General features: G+C 37.4%; 1 protein-coding gene across 1 annotated transcript in view; it reads right to left on the reverse strand.

The window, feature by feature from the left end:
• Positions 1-21,283, reverse strand: part of b4galt2 (UDP-Gal:betaGlcNAc beta 1,4- galactosyltransferase, polypeptide 2) — a 161,923-nt gene that overhangs the window by 10,279 nt on the left and 130,361 nt on the right. Inside the window, exon 6 of the mRNA XM_048163070.1 lies at positions 6,595-6,699. Coding sequence (XP_048019027.1) covers positions 6,595-6,699 — 105 coding nt within the window. The remainder of the gene's footprint in view (positions 1-6,594; positions 6,700-21,283) is intronic.

Genomic DNA, 21,283 nt, shown 5'->3' on the forward strand with positions numbered 1-21,283 from the left:
AAGTTTTTTTTTTTAAATAATAACGAACACAAAAGACACAACACATTGATTAGACACAACACTTGCTTAGTAAAAAAAGTATTTTTTTTCAGTAATTTTTTGAAGGTATTAAAGGGTCATGAAACCCCCCTGTTTTACCCTGGTCACACATCTGAGCTGGAAAAACTCTGTAAAAATGGGCGTGTAAAGCTCTGGAAAAGTGGGAGTGTAGAGGGGGAGAAGAGGGGAAAAAACAACCAATGAAGCACAGACATAGAACACACTCATTATACAGAATAATGAATATTAATATATGAGCACGGAGAAAATGACAACAAACTCCCAAGCACAAGGGAGAAATGCGAAAGAATATTTAATAGGGCTAATAATAGCTACTTTGATTACGTTTACGAGCACTACACTAAAAATCAGTCTTTTGTCTATTAGAATAATTGTGTTGTCACGTTCAGATTGGCCAGACCACTGTATCAGTGTCCAGTTTGCACATATAATTCATTTGAAGAAGACTTGATGAAATATGTGTGCATAACTACACCATGCTGGCTAATGTTTGGTGCAGGAGAATGTGTGAAATAAAAACTTTAAACACGGATACTTATTCTGTATGAGCTATGAGCCACGTGGAGAGTGTTATTAAAGGGGTACTTCACCCCTGGAAAGATGAATGTGTATTTAAAATTGGTCATTTATGTAATAGAAATGTGAAATTATTTTTGAATTTGGAGCTTTCTAGACTGAGAAAAGGCAGAAAATGTATTTTTGACTAATGTGGATGAAAGACAACAACTCCCAGAATGCACTTGTTTTGCTGCCCTTGCGAGGCCACGCCCAAACCACGCCTATCGGTTACAGGCGGCATTACCAGGAAAATTCAAACAACTAGGCTTGCTTTGTTACATATTAATTCTATAAATCGTGAGTTAGTTCATGCATTTACAGCGAAATGGTGCTAAATTGCTTTGTACCTGGATGTACACCCAAAACCAGGAAAGGACAAGTAAGTTTCCATCATTTTCTGATTAAGTTAAAGATTTGGAGCGATGTAAACAGTGGCTGCGGGCCATCAAACACCCGAAGTTTGGAGATGACACCGTTATAGAAAGCCTAAAAAAACGCAGAATATGTAGTCTCCATTTCAAGCACGAGGACTACGAACCAAATATCCTTGCAATGAAGAGAACCATTCTGAAGGACGAACAGCCTGGGCCATCTGGTACTAAGCGTATTCGCCTAGAGGTAAGACTCGTTGATACAAGACTTATAACACAGTAGCCTATATGTAGTTTTGTAGGTAGCAGTGAAACTGCAAACTTAGCAAAGTAACATTAGATAGACAATTACATATAAGTTGCATATAAGTTGACTGTTATCAAAGTAAAGCCACTGTTCTGTAAAACTGAGTTAGTCTATTTATCTATTTATGCTAACGTTACCACAAAAGCCTGTTGCTGTATTGGTTGAGATGACTGCAGAGACCGAAATTTGCGAGATGAACCACTGATGTAGTGCAGACTATAACAAAATAGTGTTAATTACTGTAAGCTTAAAAATATAATTGACACCCACTTTTGATAAAATCTTTGATCTATGTCAGTGAGTAACCACAAACGCGCATATGTATGGGCGTGGTGAAAAAATACGGAACTACCTGCTATTACTGGCTGTAGTTTTAAGCCTCTGGCCAAAAAAGCCTCCGATGACGCAAAATGACGATTTTTGCGTCATCGGAGGCTTTTTTACAGAATAAAAATGCATAAATCTCTCATCTCGGGCTGATATGAAGGGGGAAAGCACGGTAATTCGAAAATACTAGTGGTATTCTACTAATACAAAGCTTAATGCTAAATCCTGAAGTATCCCTTTAAACTCATCACGGAGCTCCCTGTATATCATAATAACAATCGTATTTTTCATGTGTTCGTATTCAAACTCCAGTTCTGACCGCATCGCGAGCAAAATACAAACAACACGTGTGCTGCTGGGGGAAACATACACACGGCTCGCGTGTTTGAACGCAGCTAGAGCAGGCAGAGGTGAATGAACAGCACTTTTGTGACATTTGAATTCTCTGCTGTAATGCGATCTCATGCGAACCTATTTTCCATTTGTGCTGGTAGATTACAGCAAAACAATCCACATGCACACAAACCTCTGCTCTGGTCACATCTCAGGAAAACACATTGTGTTGTAGCACTGAGGAAATGAGCACTAGGGCTGTACTAGAATAATCGAATATTCGAATATTCGTTCGGTGGGGTGGCATTCGATTTTCAGTTTTGAGATTCGAATATTCTTTTTTTTTTTTTCAACACGTGACTTCCGTCGCGGACTCATTCTCACTCATGCTTGAACCGCCCGTTGGCGAACGTAGTGATTTATTTCATCTCATACTGAATAGGTACAAAATGCCCAAGACCTCAGCTGTTTGGGAGCACTTTAAATTAAGTGAGGATGACAAGACAAAGGCAGTGTGTCAAATATGCGAATTTGAAACTGGCCTACCACAACAGCACCACAAGTTTGAAAAATCACCTGAGTTCTGTAAGTAGCACGCGGCAAAAAAACAAACAAACTGCTTTTATGCGCTTAATTTGCTATGATAAATAGGCTAATTGCAAATACGACACTATTTAAAAACATACAGCAGCACAGGCTAATAATAATTTGTTTATAGGTACATCCACAGGTATCGCAGCCATCAACATGCTCAACAAAACCCAAAACTTCACAGCAGATCCTGCAATTCCGAAAACCGTTAACAGAGAAAAGAAAGAGAGAGATAACAGATGCCATAGTGGAGTTTGTCGCTATGGATATGAGGCCCGTTAATGTAGTTGAAGGCGAAGGCTTCAGAAAATTAATGAAGATAATGGAGCCAGACTACACTGTCCCAAACCGTTCCAGTATTTCAAACACCCTGTCTTCTTAAATACAGCGATCTGCGAGGCCAAATTTATGCTCTCGTTGAAAAAGCTACGGCCTTAAGTTTCACAACGGACATCTGGACTTCCGTGAGTATGGAGGCGTATATGGCTGTCACCTGTCACTTTATAACTCAGGAGTGGGAACTCTCTGCCTTCGTTTTGGAAACCAAAGCATTTGAGTCAAGCCATACAGGAGTCAACATTGCACAACAGCTTGGAGACGCGGCAGATGCATTCGCAATTCCAAATTACAAGCGAATAGCCGTTGTTCACGACAATGCCAGCAATATGAAGCTGTGCACCGAGACGCTGAATAAAGAACCGGAGAAATTGGGGAACCGTTCAAGGGGTCTGCTGCTCAGGACACACGCTGCAACTATGCATAAATGAAGCTCTGAAACTGGACCGAATCCGTCGCACAGTTTCAGCTGCCAGGAATCTCGTAGGGCACTTCAAAAAAAGAACATATTGTTCAAACTGTTGAAAAAATGTTTTATAAATTAAATTGACATTGCCCCCCAAAAATATTCTAAACAATTCAAGTTTGTACTGTCAGGTTACTTTTGAAACATTTGATGAACCTGAAATTCTCAATTTGAAATGAAAATGTAATTTAATATTTTTTTTTTGCAAAGATAAAGGACAAAATATGTTTGCAGTTACTTATGAACAAGGTCATGGTCAGGTATATTTAATAAAAACAAGACTAGCACAAAAAAATCTAGCTTGTATTGTTGTGTTACTTTTGACCCACCTGTGTGTTACTTTCGTCCCACCTGACGGGGTCGAAAGTAACAATGTGCAACTTATGTTCAAAGTGAAATTATACTGAAGCCGTTCTACATTTGTACAAAATACCACCTGGTATTGATAGACCACACATGTGAGTTATTGACCACAGCAAAAATATATCGCTGTCTAAAACATTACCTTTTAAAATTACATTTTTGTGAAAAATGTTACTTTCGTCCCTGCTCTCCCCTAATAAATAAAAAAAACACCGCAACATGCTTTCAATAAAAGCATCGCACATTTTAAAGATTTAAATTAACAAAAAGTCAGAATAAGACAAAATAAATCCCTTATATAGAATAAAACTAATTGTAATAGATATTACATTTTGTGTCATTTTAAAAACAATTCATTTATTCTTATTCAACTGTTTATAAGCATGCTACCGTGTTCTTTATTTATTACAGTTCGTTGAAATCACTGTGTGTTACTAATTTAATTTCTGTTTTGGGATTCATTTGTTTTAAAGAAATGTTCGTTATTAATACCTTATTAAAGTTCTTGCTCTCAACAGACTTTGTGTTTTGTATCACTTGTGCACTGTCCGTTTTCGGAGCATAAACCTGCCCGTGTAATGCGTACCGGAAACTGTTCTATTTAAAAGATTATTAAATGTTTATTAATATTTAAAGAATGTGTGCCACCTGATCATATTGCACCAAATGCAACACTGCACTCCACTGGGTCTGCCGCAACACATTTACGATGCCGAAGAGTGAAACGTGAAGTCGTGAAAGATGATACAAATGCAAACCGATGTAGCATATGCACATGTATCAGGACAATCAATAAACTTTGGAGTTTTCAGAATGCTTTTAACCTGATGAACTGTGTTCGTTAATCACTAAGTCGGCTCCGACCAGTCTGCAAAGATGAGCCCATTTGACATCTTTGTGGCCTGGGCGAGGTAAGACAGTGGACCCAATTTCCTAGCTTTTGGAACATCAAAGGATCAACCCCCGGTTGTGGGCAAGAAACTCAGCGCCAGAGACTGACCAGACAAATTCCACACACACACCCCACACACACACACAGACACACACACATATACAAACATGCCTAGAGATGGTATGTACAGTTATTCTCAAGATATGACTGTGCCAAAGTGTACCCGCTATATTTTAAGTGCATATATGCTTCCTAGTGTTTAGATTTTAGAGTTTAAATGACTGTAGCCATTCTAGTTTCATTCCTATTAATGTAATTTTGTCTGTAAACCATAACTTCTTCTACATGTTTCGTTTATATGTCAAGTCTAGATTCTTTTGAAAGCTGTTCATCTGATTTATTCCATAATGTATGTCACACTGCTGACAAATGCATTGTACTATTTTTAATAGTACTTCGAAGGAAAATGAACACTAATCCAACCTTGTAAATCATGCAAATGAGTTTGCAAGACAAAAACAAAGGGAAAGCTTTCCCGCCAACTTTGCACCCATGTTATTGGCTACCCCACCTCAAGGAGGTGTGTCGGCTTATCTGTCATAAAAGCAAAGACGCACAATTTCTTGGGTGTTCTCTCCCGATTGTCTCACGAGCATCTCGTGCACGTTTTTCCCGGACCTCTCCGGTGACCACGCGCTGCCACCGCGCTCAGCTTCGGGATCGCCATCTTCCAGCGAAACTCACTCTCGTCCTCAGTTCAAACCTTCCCGCTGAACGGAGGAAGCCAACGAACTGCACCAGCGCTAACCTGAAATTCGACACACGCAACCAATGCAAGTATACTGCCGTTTCTCAATCTTAGATGATGAAACTGATTTCCGTGCTGGCTTAGGACTGGTTGTGAGTTTGCTACTTGCCTTCTCTCTTTCCTTCTCTACTTCTATTCTTGTACATAGGTGTGTATTTTCTTGTATATTTAGATGTATAACCTCTGTATTCGTAGTTTGCATATATTAAAACGTTATTCATGCTCGATTGTTCTGTTTGTTCTTTCAGCTGAAAACCCAAGTCACTTTAACGTTTTTCGATCGCTTTATGCTTTAGTTATTTTCATGGCCAGAAAATAACTCTGTTTATAATATTCTGTGAGGGACTTAGTTTGCTGGACAAACAAACAGTTTCTCTAGATAATTATTAAACCAGAACTAATCATATATGTAATTGATTATAATTCGTTGTAATTGATTCACAATATATGTTTAATTCCCCGTTGGGTTGATATATGAATCATAATTTATTCATAACCTTATGAATTATTATATTCATATTTCATCCATAAATTGATTAATAACTGTACGAACCGCTACATTCGTTACACCGACACTATTATTATATATTTAGCCCCACCCACCGAAGCTTCGAATATTCGATATTGATTGCCACCTAAGCTTCGAAGCTCAAAAAATGGCATTCGAAACAGCCCTAATGAGCACCAATGATACGTCTCTGAATGACAAGAGACCAAGGCAAGAGAAGTGATACTTCCTCATGCATAATACCGCAATTATAATCTTATGCATACTACAGCGCAGTGATTGGATTAAATGAGCTTGATGTCATGAATATATGTCGAGAATCGCTCGAAACAGTCTACGTCAGCATGTTCGACCATGCCCATACTTGGGCCGAAAGTACACAATGACGTCAGATTTTGTGACGTTGCTCCGACTCAGCTTTTCAAACCGGAATTTTACAATCTGCTTGAAGACTGTAAAATGTCAGTAATATCAAGCTATGTCTTACATCTGCAGTGCAAAGGGCTCTGCTGTGTTTTAGATCAATAAGTCACAAGAATAAGTGTGATAGAAGATAAGTGGTGTGATTTAACACTTCCTAACAGAGCTCCTGAATCTTAAGCATTTTCAGGCACAGGCAGGGTGGGCACTTTCACACTACACAGCGATGAGGTGGCAGGGGAACACGGTCTTACCTCTGGGGGTTTGGCTCATTGTGCTTGTCTCTCTCATGCTTGATCATCCTGTAGCGGCCGATTCTCACATCGGGCCGAGACACTTTCATCCCATTTAGTGTGATTCTGACAGAAAGGGGAAGAAAACAACAGAGAAAATATATAGTTAGTATGTGAGGTTTCATATCGACTGACTGATTGGCCTCAAGCAATCACAACATCGCCTAATGACTTTCATATTCGTGGTTGAGAGGAAAGAGGGCATCACCCAGCTCAAATTACAAACACTTTCTGTCTGTTTCTTTTTTTTTAATGTGCCCACATTGCTATACGTTCAGAGTACGTATATATAATAGCAATAAAGGTCATTTGGTTCCTATTTGGTATTGAAGTAGACAGTAGTTTAACTTTACTATCAGTGACATGAGGCTTACACTAATTAACAAACAATGAACATCAAGCAGCTACAGCTAATCAAAGACTCGTTAACCCACACGAATGCCAGAAAATGTCAAATGGGCAGGAAACAAGGCAGACTGAAAAAAATCAAAGCAAAAAAAGTCAGTAGCTGAGAACTATGTTTGCTTAAGAGAGCAGCCAGACCAGGCAGCTCCATACACACCCCGCCTGGAGTACAATCCCATTTGTTTGAGTAACTACAGCTTAGAGCGACTCAGGATTGCTTGAACAATCCAACCATTCTAATCTCCCTGCTTGGCTCCAGGTCTTGGCATTAGTGCAAATCTTATGTTTGTCATGTGAGCATCGTGTCGGTGGAGCTCTGAGCGTTGCGCTGCATTTCCAAGGAACGACGCCTTTCTTAAAGCATTTGATTAGATGGAAATCCTTCCGAGGAGAATAAGGGCATGCCTATTTGTGTGTGTTTGTGTGGGATCTTTTTTATTTAATTTTTTATATACCTCAACGTAATAAAACAAGAGCAAGGCCTTTGTCATAAATAATGTAGCTAGGAGGATTGAAGGTAATCTCTGGGTATTCTTGACCCAGAAACAGAAAGGAGATTTCTGAGGGTCTGAGATTATCATGAGAGAAAAGACAATGTAAAAAATGAGGAAAACTGCAGAAAAGAGTGGATTTGTAAACGTGAGGACGGAACTTGATGCGTGACAGTGACCACATTTGCATGCAAATTCATTTGGTAATTTGTTACCAGATCTTTGTAAATTTTAAATCAATTGTAAAACAAGACGGATGATGGACGATGCAAAGTACCTTATCTAAGAAATAAGAACTATGCAGAACGGTGGGGTTTATAAATATATATATATAAACTGAATGATTATCATATATTCAATGGTATTTCCATATATTTAAAGCTGCAGTCCATAGGATTGTGGACCAGTGGATGCTGTACAGGTACTTCAGAATCACAGATTGTAGACTTGGACATATGACCAAAATAAGAATTTTCACCGGAAAATGTCATCTGAACAAGTAAGTAACAAATGCTTCAGACCAACTGAGAAAAAAAGCATTACAATAAATCACGCTGCCAACGGTGATTCAATCTAATGATCACTTAGCTCATATCAAACCGTGCAAATTATTATTATTGTTATACTTTTTCCTCAAATTGTTAGTTGACAACATCAGCATTGTGTGACTATTAGTGTATATTAGCGTTACCTGTAGATTTCAATTTCTGTACAGTCTAATCTCTAATTGTCCATTTGTCATACCATACAATCTGCCATCAAAATGATAAGTTTAATTATTCCAGCTGCTGTGAGAAAAGGCTATAAATGATCCGCCACATGCAGCATCCTCACATGATATATAGCCTACTAGCTGGGACTCATTCTTTATGTAAACAGACGTGACGTAATGACGCAAAGATGAATGGCTGCATGCTTGAATTTCCCACGGAAACCCACCAGAACCACCTGAATTATAAAACATTATTACAAGCTTACCGTTGTGAATCAGGCTAAGTAAGGAGATAGTTTTGAACGCTGCCTGGTTATGTATTTGCTCAAAAATTGATTTTGGATCATTTTTAATGAAAAAAAGTTACAGACAGCAGCTTTAATAATATTCATTTACAGGATTTACAGGATATTCAAATATCAAAGTATATTGAAGTATTAACATGAGCCAGAATATTATGACCAGTCACAGGTGAAGTGAGAACTGGAGCTTGTCTGATGAGTCCAGTTTTTTTTTTACATTACGTGGATGGCTGTGTACATGTGCGCCGGTTACCTAGGGAAGAGATGGCACCAGGATGCACTGTGGGACAACGACAAGCCAGTGGAGGGAGTGTGATGCTCTGCTGGGAAACCCTGGGTCCGGCCATTCATGTGGATGTATATTTGACACTTGCTGCAACCTACCTAAACATTGTTGCAGACCAGGTACACCCCTTCATGACAATAGTGTTCCCTGGTAGAAGTGGCCTCTTTAAGCAGGGTAAAGCACCATACCACACTGCACAAATTGTTCAGGAATGGTTTGAGGATCATGATGAAGAGTTCAAGGTGTTTCACTGGCCTCCAAATTCCCCAGATCTAAATCCAATCAAGCATCTGTGGGATGTTCTGGACCAACAAGTTCGATCCACAGTGGTTCCACCTCGCAACCTACAGGACTTGAATGATCTGCTGCTAATGTCTTGGTGCCAGATACCACAGCACACCTTCAGGGCTCTTGTAGAGTCCATGCCCCGGTGAGAAGGTGCCGTTTTGGCAGCATGGAGAGGACCAACAGCATATTAGGCAGGTGTTTATAATGTTTTGGCCCATCGGTATACATGCCAGTATATACAGTACAGTCCAAAAGTTTGGAACCACTAAGATTTTTAATGTTTTTAAAAGAAGTTTCGTCTGCTCACCAAGGCTACATTTATTTAATTAAAAATACAGTAAAAAAACAGTAATATTGTGAAATATTATTACAATTTAAAATAACTGTTTTCTATTTGAATATATTTCACAAAGTAATTTATTCCTGTGATGGCAAAGCTGAATTTTCAGCATCGTTACTCCAGTCTTCAGTGTCACATGATCCTTCAGAAATCATTCTAATATGCTGATCTGCTGCTCAAGAAACATTTAATGTGTACAATTGTACAAAATATTTGTGTACAATATTTTTTTTCAGGATTATTTGATGAATAGAAAGTTCAAAAGAACAGTGTTTATCTGAAATCTAATCTTTTGTAACATTATAAATGTCTTTACTGCCACTTTTGATTGATTTAATGCATCCTTGCTGAATAAAAGTATTCATTTCTTTAATTTCTTTTCAAAAAAATAAAAATAAAAATTCTTACTGACCCCAAACTTTTGAACGGTAGTGTATAATGCTACAGAAGCTTTGTATTTCAGATAAATGCTGTTCTTTTGAACTTTCTATTCATCAAGGAATCCTGAAAAAAAAAAGTACACAACTGTTTTCAACATTGAAAATAATCATAAATGTTTCTTGAGCAGCAAATCAGCATATTAGAATGATTTCTGAAGGATCATGTGACACTGAAGACTGGAGTAACGATGCTGAAAATTCAGCTTTGCCATCACAGGAATAAATTACTTGTCAAATATATTTAAATAGTACGCAGTTATTTTAAATTGTAATAATATTTCACAATATTACTGTTTTTTACTGTATTTTTAATTAAATAAATGTAGCCTTGGTGAGCAGACGAAACTTCTTAAACATTAAAAATCTTAGTGGTTCCAAACTTTTGGACTGTACTGTACTGTATATATATGCCAGTTAAAAACAAGAAATAAACAAGACATATTCAAAACAAGTGAAAATAAATATTCCAAGTATGTTCTGAAAAACAAGATTCACTATCTTATGCGATTTTGCATAAGATGTTTAAATATTTTACTGGACAAGACAAAAATACTGATTATGAAAACAGTCTAAGAACCTTGCCTAATTATGAAAATCCTCATATCCGAATTTTGCTCAGCTGGACGAGAAGCTATTTTAAGCTCTTCTGCTCTGATTTGAGTTTTGGCTGGAATCAGTTCAGTTCCAGGTATTTGAAGGAGGTGTAAAAAGATGACAAAAAAGCTCAGATAACTGTGTCCATGCTGGTAATTAGTATTTGGTTGGCTCCTGTTCTGGACACCTGCAGTAATTTGGCTAAACAGCCATAAGCCTCAAGTAAAACGAGGGTTAAAAGCCTTGGAGCCGGATTTGTGTTCATTATTATGCACATTATACACACATATTACTGTATTTATTCGCTGAGCGTTTTCATATCATACTGGGCGATTCGTTCACAGCAGCGTTCCTTGAACTCTCTGGCCTTTCATGCTCGGATCAGACAGCTGTGATTACTCTGGGGCTGCAGCACTTTGAGAGTCGTCTGATTGGGGGAAAAGCAAAATGCTGTGCCATATAAAGACCTTGGAAAGCCATGTCGAATATCTGAAAGATTTGTGACTTCTTTGCCAGTGCATAGAAAAATTAGTTTTTTTTTTTTTTTTTTTGGTTAGGAATAAACAAAGATGCTACTAAATTAACCTCAGCTTTGCAGGCAAAGAATGGATTAAAACACCTGCAGGAAGAGAGCAAAAGCGGAAAACAGGTGGGGAAACAGTCATTACTCAAACAAAACAAAACAAAACAAAAGCATTACTGTTGTACCATAATAGTGGTATATGATGAAATAACTAACAGTGTCTCTATTAGCCAAGAAGTCAATTTTTGTGATTAAGGGAATGTTTGCCTGAATTCTGATGTAATAATGAATAGTGTTGACTGGAGATGCACTGTTTTGGTGCATAGTCCTTGATTGGATTAACTGAGAATTTTGCTAGATGTCCTTTCTTTCTCCCTCCCTGCATTTCATTTAATTGCATTAGACCCTCGGAGTGGATTGGAACTGGAATCATTACTATTACTTCATGTCTTGCTGGCAGAGCAGAAATGGGAAAGGAGAAGGAATAAAAGATAGATCAGACATAGAGGGAGTGAGACAGACAGAGATAGACAGACAGAAGGTGAGGAAAGAGATGGAAATAGTGAGAGAGAAAGGGAGGGACAGAGGAATGGACACATGATATGGCAGAGCGACTGACCTTGTCTGGCTTTCTTCTTCTATTACAGCCCTCCCCATTCCCTCTCTCTGTTCTTGGCTCATAAACTATTTGGAACAATATTTAATGAGACGTATTTAATATGTTTGACTATCATTTTATGGAGGTCTAGGAGTGACAGTTAAAAATAAAATGAAAAATAAAAAAAGATGCATTTAAACATTTAAACAAATGCAAAATTTAAAAAGAATTGCTTTCCATTATTATTTTGCCAATCGGAAAAAAAAAAAAAAAAATTGGCTAAATTTTAAGGTAAGATATGCGTTATTTTGTTATATTTTAAACATAAATTAAATAAACCGTTTTAAATAAATTATATTTTTAATTAATTAAAAGTATTGTTATGTAAGTTCTGTTGCTGTTTGTTGTTAGATGGTAGTTACGTAACGATAATATAGAGTCACTGCCAGTTTCAAATTGTTTCTTTATTGGGCAATTTTGCATACTAGATAGCACATTAGGGGCCAGATTTACTAAACGAAGCAAATTAGCGTGAGAGCAAATGCACCGATGGGAGTGACAAGTTTTGCACGTGATCTACTGCTGACGCGCCAGTCAAAGAACACAGATGCAGTCAAATCATTTACATAATGACCAACGCAATCTACCAAGAGCAGTGAAAATTAGCGTTGGGTCGCAAATAAGCAGAGCTGATGCTCATCAGGTGCGGGGTCGTCACAGGCTTGTTATGTAATCTGACAAACACGTACACACATATATATATATATATATAGGCCAACATGGCTTGGCAAACAATATGTTCGGATAACGTTTTCCTCTGCCATTCCAGAGATATTAATACGAGTGGAAAAATATTTCTCCCTTCTACCACACGCTCTCTGTTCTCTGCGGTGTCTCCTTCTATCAGCAACAATTGCAGCCATGTTGCAAAATGGGTTAAGACATGCTTTTTTGGGCGTTAAAGGATTAGCTCACTTCAGAATTAAAATTTCCTGATAATTTACTCACCCCCACATCATCCAAGATGTTCATGTCTTTCTTTCTTCAGTCGACAAGAAATGAAGGTTTTTGAGGAAAATATTCCAGGATTTTTCTGCATATAGTGGACTTCAGTGGGGTACAATGGTTTGAAGGTCCAAATTGCAGTTTCAGTGCAGCTTCAAAGGGCTCTGCGCAATCCCAGACGAGGAATAAGGGTCTTATCTAGCTCTGCAATCTGCACGCATGACGTAATCACGTTGGAAAGGTCACGCATGATGTAGGCGGAAGCAACCATCCAGTGTCTACAAAGCGAATGCAAAGATTAAGCTAAACGCTCTTTACACAAAAAAGGTAAAACAACAATATCGGATGATTTTGAAGTTGGAGGAGAAAATTAGATTAAGTTTTTCGCCCTACCGCGGTACTTCCGCCTACGTCACGCATGACCTTTCAAGGCGTGGCGCATTGCAGAGCAGTGCAAGACGAGCATTTGTGGTTAAAAAGTATATCAATTTTTATTTTTTTTAGAAAATGGCCGATCGTTTCACTAGAAAAGATGCTTATTCCTCATCTGGGATCGCGCAGAGCCCTTTGAAGCTGCACTGAAACTGCAATTTGAACCTTCAATCCATTGTACCCCACTGAAGTCCACTATATGCAGAAAAATCCTGGAATGTTTTCCTCAAAAACCTTAATTTCTTTTTGACTGAAGAAAGAAAGACTTGAACATCTTGGATGACATGGGGGTGAGTAAATTATCAGGAAATTTTCATTCAGAAGTGAACTAATCCTTTAAATAATGGCGCAAATACCAATAAATTGACTAGCGCAAACATTAGTAAACCGCGTTGCGTGATTCATTATAAATACTCTCCTCCCATAAACTTTGCATCTGAAAGGGAAACTCCTACAAATGCATATGCAATGAGGTCAGCCACAAAAACAATTCAGTCCACGCCTTTTCAGCGCTAATTTTGCACTGCGTGTCTTTAGTAAATTCCGACAGTAGTTTAACGCCAAAAGAGGGTTTGCGCTGACGCAAGCTGTTAGTAAATCTGGCCCTAGATCTTACCTGTCTGATCCAGTGCTAGAGCACACAGCCAGAACTTGCATTATGAATGGTCGTACTATTTTCCAAAATAGAGAGAGACGTGAGTGCTCAATGTTTAATTTTGTGTATACAGTCATGCTTGTTTGCATTATGAAGATTGTGTGTAAGAAATTAGTTTTTGGACATGTATTTATAGTATTTAGGTGACAATGTATTGATGATTGTTACGAGGAGAGGTTCCAACCTGCGACAATGGTTCGTACTGCTAGCGTTTGGTGGAAAAATTGTCTATTTAAGCCATTGTATGAGTATGTTTGGTAGAGGGAGGTTGCATCCTGTATACTATGCAAGCTTTTTGAATATGTTTGTCTGAGGTGAGACATACAGTTCATGCTGGTTGATGTGATATATATTACACTTATATTAAATTTGTATTTTCCAATTAATAAAAATGATATTTATTTATTTAATAAGTGCTTTTTTTTAAGTTCTCCATTATCACATGGCCTGGTTACTTTGCGGGTTAACCGCAGGGAGTGGTTTCTCGGAAATATCGGCCATGTTCAGAATTTTACCAACATTCTGTCTGCTATAAAAATGATCAGCTATGAAACACCACCAAAACCTACTAAATGTGCACTATTGATGCTGAAGTCATGTATCTCTACATGCCCATGGAGTTGCACACACTCAGACTGGGACTGCTGAAAGCTGTCAAAACAGACTGCTCGTTTCAGTCCAGTCTTCCCATGAGTAGTTCATAACTATTCAATTTCAGCTTAGAATCCACAGTGGAGCACACCTGTCTACTGCCTTCCACTGTCTGCTCCTTGCTGCACCGTAAGGGAAATGTCCCTCCAGGGCTTCCATCCTCTCCAACTACACAGATGTTGAAAATCAAAGAAAGAATGATGGGCTGTTTCTCTGTCCACATGGCTAGAGGGGAGAGCAAAACTCTCCAAAGGCTTTTTTTTTTTAACTTCGCTTTTTGTTTCAAGCCAGTCTGACGGAACATTTGCTGTGCATGAGGCCAGAACACAGTCATCTGAGTCCACTATCCTCCCTCACACACATCCCTTTGGGCTATTCACAATGACTTCACTCTACGAATGAATGCAGCAATGACCTTCTGTCCAGCTCGCAGAGCACGATAGTGGCTGCTCTTTACATTAAGAAGGTTTTAAAGATAATGTCTCTTCTAGTGACTTCTAATTAAATAAAGAACATTATTATGAAGCTGCTGTAAAATTAACTACTTCTTGACAACAAATACAAGGGATTGTCCACATCTGAAGTCTGATAGCTGAATGCTGTCCAGATATTGATAAAGATAAAAGAAAAGAGAAAGCCTTAAAAGATAGAAGGATAGAAAGCCTTAAAGGGATAGTTCACCCAAAAATGGAAATTATAATTTACTCACCCTCAAGCCATCTTAGGTGTAAATGACCTTCTTCTTTCAGCCAAACACAATATGAGTTATATTAATAAATATCCTGACTCTTTCAAGCTTTATAATGGGAGTGAATAGTGCCATTTTTTAAGCCCAAAAAAACACATCCATCTTTCATAAAAGTAATCCATATGACTCCAGGGGGTTAATAAAGGCCTTCTGAAGTGAAATGACCATATGCAAGTCTAGTTCCGGTCAAAGAGTGACCTCTGACCCATTGTATGACGTATTGACGAATGCAGAAGCGTAGAGGAAAGAGCAAAACAAAACACCGGTCATAAATTAGAAGTCTAAAAAGAGAATTTTTTAAAGAGAAATGTCAGAGGATTTTGATATAAGAGGAGTTTGAGTTTGTTGCCTAGCCCTATTTGTTTAAACCACAAGAGGCATCTACTCTCACCTAAGCATACACTACTCCTACATCCTACGTCATAAGTCGGGTCAGAGGTCACTCTTCTGCCAGAACTCGACTCGCATACGGCCGTTACCGGAAGCCAGTTGTTATAGTTCAAAAATGTATAAATATGGTTATTTTTCTTACAAAAATGCATCGCTTTGCTTCAGAAGGCCTTGATTAACCCCCAGGAGCCGGTGGGATTACCTTTATGATGGATGGATGAGCTTTTTTGGACTTCAAAAAAATGGCACCATTCACTCCCATTATAAAGCTTGGAAGAGCCAGGATATTTTTTAATATAACTCTGACTGTGTTTGGCTGAAAGAAGGAAGTCATATACACCTAGGATGGCTTGAGGATGAGTAAATTATTGGATCATTTTCATTTTTGGGTGAACTATCCCTTTAATTAAGTTACTTGCCAGTCAGAATTTTTAAGTCATATTGTAAATACGCTTTTTCTGTAATGAATGAATAACTAAAGCATTCGTAAAAATGACAATTGTATTACAATAGTGAACTAAATATAAACACTACTGTTCAAAAGTTTGGTTTCAGTAAGGAAAAAAAAAAAAAAACTTTTATCCATCAAGAACACATTAAAGAGATAATAAGTGACTGTAAAGACTTTTACTTTGTTACAAAAATAATCTATATTTCAAATAAATGCTGTTCTTTTGCTCCATTCTTCAAAGTATCCTGAAAAAAAGGTCTCACAATTTCACTGTATTTTCTTGAATCAAATCAACACATCAGAATGATTTCTGAAGGATCATGTGACATTGAAGACTGGAGTAATGATGCTGAAAATTCAGCTTTACCATCACAGAAATAAATTACATTACAAATATATTAAAATAGAAAAGTTATTTTAAATTGTAAAAATATTTTACAATATTACTGTTTACTGTATTTTAATCACTTTAATCACAAAAACATTTAAAAAATCTTGCAGATCCCAAACTTTTGAATGTATAAAATGAAGATACATTCAAGTCAATATATAATATAATTTTGTTAACTATAAAAAAATTATTAAAAAATCCGAGTGAAATTGACTAAAATGAATGAGCACGACATGACGAAATAATTACTAAACTTAAAGAATACTTTCATCAAAAGACAAACACTGTTAAAGTTAACAGTTTCAGTGCAGCTCCAGTATCTTCTTGACCAGTGGTGGCTGACTTTTGCTGCTCCATATCGTTGTGGCATCTTTGATCAGGCCTGCCACCAGTTCTTCCTTACGGCTAGAAAAGACACTAATGGATCAACTGTACTACTGCAGGACCAGCTACAGAAAGAAACAAGGATTCTGAACACTAATGCCAGCTGCCTTCACAAAAATAAACTAAAAACTCAGTCCACAGAGATGGTCCAGCTACAAAACAAATGCCTCTTCCACAGCAGCAATGGCAGAGGGGCACGTCCGCAAAGACTGACAGATTTTAAGAAGCCGGGCTGCAGAATTTCGAGCTTAGAGAGGAGGATGTCCATTGGCACTTGGGCTCACGCTGTCAGACCAGTGAACTTCAAAGATATGGGAAGAGAGGAAGTTGTTCTGACAGGCACTGGGAGTCCCTGGAGCCCCAGCAAACTGGTTCCAGAAAAGTGACAGTATGTTTGAGTAAACCTCCACCCAAAGGACCTAAATGAGCGAGTGTCTGAGTCTGTACGTGTCTCTCCACCAGTCAGATGGGGAATTTGGAGCAGAATGCACAGCTGGGTCCACATGCCGTTCACTCTTACATCTTATCTTTCAAGGACTGCTCACAGCTGACTGCACTTTAGGTCACTATATAGCCACTCTGTCTGAGATACAGCACACAGTCATCCTTCAGTAATATATCACAGCTGTAGGTCAAGTCAACTACAGTGGCCTCAAAAAGTGTTTGGTAGATCTCAATTTCTCAGAAGGTAATTCTGAAGTCACCTATATTGTATCATTTAAATTGTATTAAAGGATTAGTTCACTTTCAAATGACAATTAGCCCAAGCTTTACTCACCCTCAAGCCATTCTAGGTGTATATGACTTTCTTCTTTCTGATGAACATAATTGGAGAAATATTAATAAATATCCTGACGCATACGAGCAAAACAAGATGGTTCTTTGAAGGTTCTTTACAAGAAGTAACAGTTCTATTTAGAACCGCATGACCCTGAAGAACTCTTTACATGCTGAAATGGTTCTTTGTGTTAGAGTTTAAGGATCTTTTTTCTTTTCTGTAACTGTCAAAGCCACATCATTACTGGTTTTCTGGATCCTAGCCATTCAATTACATAGACTGTCAACATACTCTCAACAGGTAAATGATTTCTTTCTTAAAATGTCTACAAATTTTAACTTTCAAATAATAATTGGATTCCTACCAATCACCTTTATCACACTCTTGAGGTCCTGTAGCACTTTCAAAGCATGGTTCTTTATGGAACCTTATAAAAAGGGTTCAATTTAGCACCAAAAAGGGTTCTACTATTGTTACAAGCTGAAGAACCCTAATTTGGTACTGTTTAGAACCATTTTTCTTTAGAGTGTATGAAATGCTCTGCTTTAAATGTGTAGTGTATTTCTTTCAATCAAAAGTCGCTTCATTGTATAACAAAGATAGGCAATGCCTTGGAAATAACAAATGAACAACATTTTCCAATGATCTCAAAAAAAGTTTTTTTTCCCTCAAAATCTTGACTTAAAAGTTGTTTTCTCTTGTTTTTTTCTACCCATTTTTTTCCCCTTGTTTTCTTGGCAATGACTGCTTTATGGATTAACAAATTTGAGAGAAATTCGCTTTTGAGAAGGCAGCTACAACTTTATTGTTGTAGATACACTATAATGACCGAGTTCACAAGAAAACAACTTTTGTTTTGTTGAGATCTCAAGACAACTAAGAAAGAAAAATGAATGCATGGTCACTTAAGGCTTCCAAAGTGTAATGCAATAAAATAGACATGGATAAGTGTGTACATGTTTAATATTTACACAATCGTTCAAAAGTTTGGGATCAGTAAGATTTTCTCTCTTTTTTTTTTTCTTCCAAAATTAATTATGGTTTATTTAGCAAGGAGCATTAAACTGATCAAATGTGACAGTAAAGACAAACATTTATAATTTTAAAGGTGCCCTAGAATTAAAAATTGAATTTACCTTGGCATGGTTGAATAACAAGAGTTCAGTACATGGAAATGACATAAAGGGAGTCTCAAACACCATTGTTTCACCATTGTTTGTTTAAAAGACCTCCAAAGAACAGGCAAATCTCAACATAACACCGACTGTTACGTAACAGTTGGGCTCATTAACATGTACGCCCCCAATATTTGCATATGCCAGCTCATGTTCAAGGCATTACACAAGGGCAGCCAGTATTAACGTCTGGATCTGTGCACAGCTGAATCATCAGACTAGGTAAGCAAGCAAGAACAATAGTGAAAAATGGCAGATGGAGCGATAATAACTGACATGATCCATGATAACATGATATTTTTAGTGATATTTGTAAACTGTGTTTCTAAATGTTTTGTTAGCATGTTGCTAATGTACTGTTAAAAATGGTTACCATCGTTTCTTACTGTATTCACGGAGACAAGAGCCGTCGTTATTTTAATTTTTAAACACTTGCAGTCTGTATAATTCATAAAGACAACGTCATTCTTTATAAATCTCTCCAACAGTGTAGCATTAGCCCTTTAGCCACAGAGCATATAGCCTCAAACTCATTCAGAATCAAATGTAAACATCCAAATAAATACTATACTCACATGATCTGATGCATGCATGCAGTATGCATGACGAACATCTTGTAAAGATCCATTTGAGGGTTATATTAGCTGTGTGAACTTTGTTTATGCAATGATAGAGTCGAGAGCTCGGGAGGGGGCGGAGAGCGCGAGCAATTAAAGGGGCCGCAGCCTGAATCGGTGCATTTCTAATTATGCCCCAAAATAGGCAGTTAAAAAAATTAATTAAAAGAAATCTATGGGGTATTTTGAGCTGAAACTTCACAGACACATTCAGGGGACACCTTAGACTTCTATTACATCTTGTAAAAAAAAAAACGTTCGATGGAACCTTTAAAGCTTTCTATTTCAAATAAATGCTGTTCTTTTGAACTTTATATTATGGCACAACCATTTTCAACATTGATAATAATGAAAAAAGTTTCTTGATCATCAAATCAGCAAATTAGAATGATTTCTGAAGGATCATGTGACACTGAAGACTGGAGTAATGATGCTGAAAATTCAGCTTTGCATCACAGGAATAAATTAAATTTTAAAATATATTAAAACAGAAACCGGTTATTTTAAATTATAATAATATTTCACAACATTACTGCTTTACAGTATTTTCGATCAAATAAATGCAGCTTTTGGTGAGCGTTAGTATGGAGCCCCTAAAGGGACATGGTGAAGGAAAAAAAAAAATAAAAAAAAAAAAAAAAATATATATATATATATATATATATATATATCTGTCAATGCTTTTGCGTTCCCTCACAAAACTTTTGCTTCCCGGCATGAAACTTTGCGTTCGCTCGCAAAGAGCTCAAAAAGTTTCTCGTGGGAACGCAAAGGTTTTGTGAGCGAACGCAAAGTTTCTCAAGGGGTTGCAAAACATTTGCGAGAGAACTCAAAAGCACTGACTTATTATTTTTTCCTCCCATCTCATATCTTTTTTCCACCACCATGTCCCTTTAGGGGCTCCGTACATAAGAGACTTCTTTTAAAACATTAAAAAAAATCTTACCGACCCCAAACTTTTGAAAGGTAGTGTATGATTAAATATTCAATATCAATATCAACATCAACTGAAACAGAAATTTAACTAAACTATATATATATTTTTTTTTGTTTTAAATTGCAAAGGTGCTCATTTCAACACAAATAAAACATAAAATAAGCACTAAGAAAGTCCAAAATATCAACAGATAATAAATATGCATGAAATATACATAAGAGCCACAAAAATGAACTCCTTCAAAACAACATTGAGTTATTTATATTCTCCCAATAAAAACAGCTCAGTTCAGGAGCAGATCTCAGGGGAAGCTCTTGCTTTTTTGTGGTTATCAAGCTATAAAGCTTATTTTTACTTATATAATCTATCTAATCGTGTCACAAAAGCAGTTGGCAAAGGCAGAAAAACATAATGTGAGAGGTGTGCTTATCACACCATCCAGTTTCCACCATCTACTTTCAATGCAACCCCCAACAACTGAAAAGAGTGACATATGGGACTTTTCTCCACGAGTGTTATCGCTGTTGCAAGAGCGTGCATGCCCTGATATACTGCAGGGTTTGCTCTCTCATCACCTGAGCGAGGAAAAATGATAGCCAGTGAACACGCAGCTATTCATTATCTGTAGAGACAGGCATCAGGCAGCAGAGCATCATCTATTCACACGTTTCTGTCTGAACATGGTGTAGATTTGTGAGCGGCGAGAATATATATATACAGCTGCTCCCTGCAGGGCTGCATATCCCAGAGAAAGAAAAAAAACCTAGAAACAGCGCAAGGACACTGTTCCACGACAAAGTGACTGTTTCTGATGACGCATGCTTACTCATGACTTTTTAAAAAGCCTGTCTACATTTCAAACCCTGTCTACCAGGCCTCAAAATGACATTCCAGAAAGTCAGTCAAAGTTGGCCTACAAACAGTACATAGGCTAGCCATCTGAAAACTTTTACCAATATAATTCATTTAGGTCAAGAGAAATAAAGTACTGATTTTTCAACCAAAGCTGTTAATGAGTCACATCTTTTACATTTTTCTTTGACCCTTATAATTTTTA

The sequence above is a fragment of the Megalobrama amblycephala genome, linkage group LG17 (genome assembly GCF_018812025.1).
Source record: "Megalobrama amblycephala isolate DHTTF-2021 linkage group LG17, ASM1881202v1, whole genome shotgun sequence".
Taxonomy (NCBI): domain Eukaryota; kingdom Metazoa; phylum Chordata; class Actinopteri; order Cypriniformes; family Xenocyprididae; genus Megalobrama; species Megalobrama amblycephala.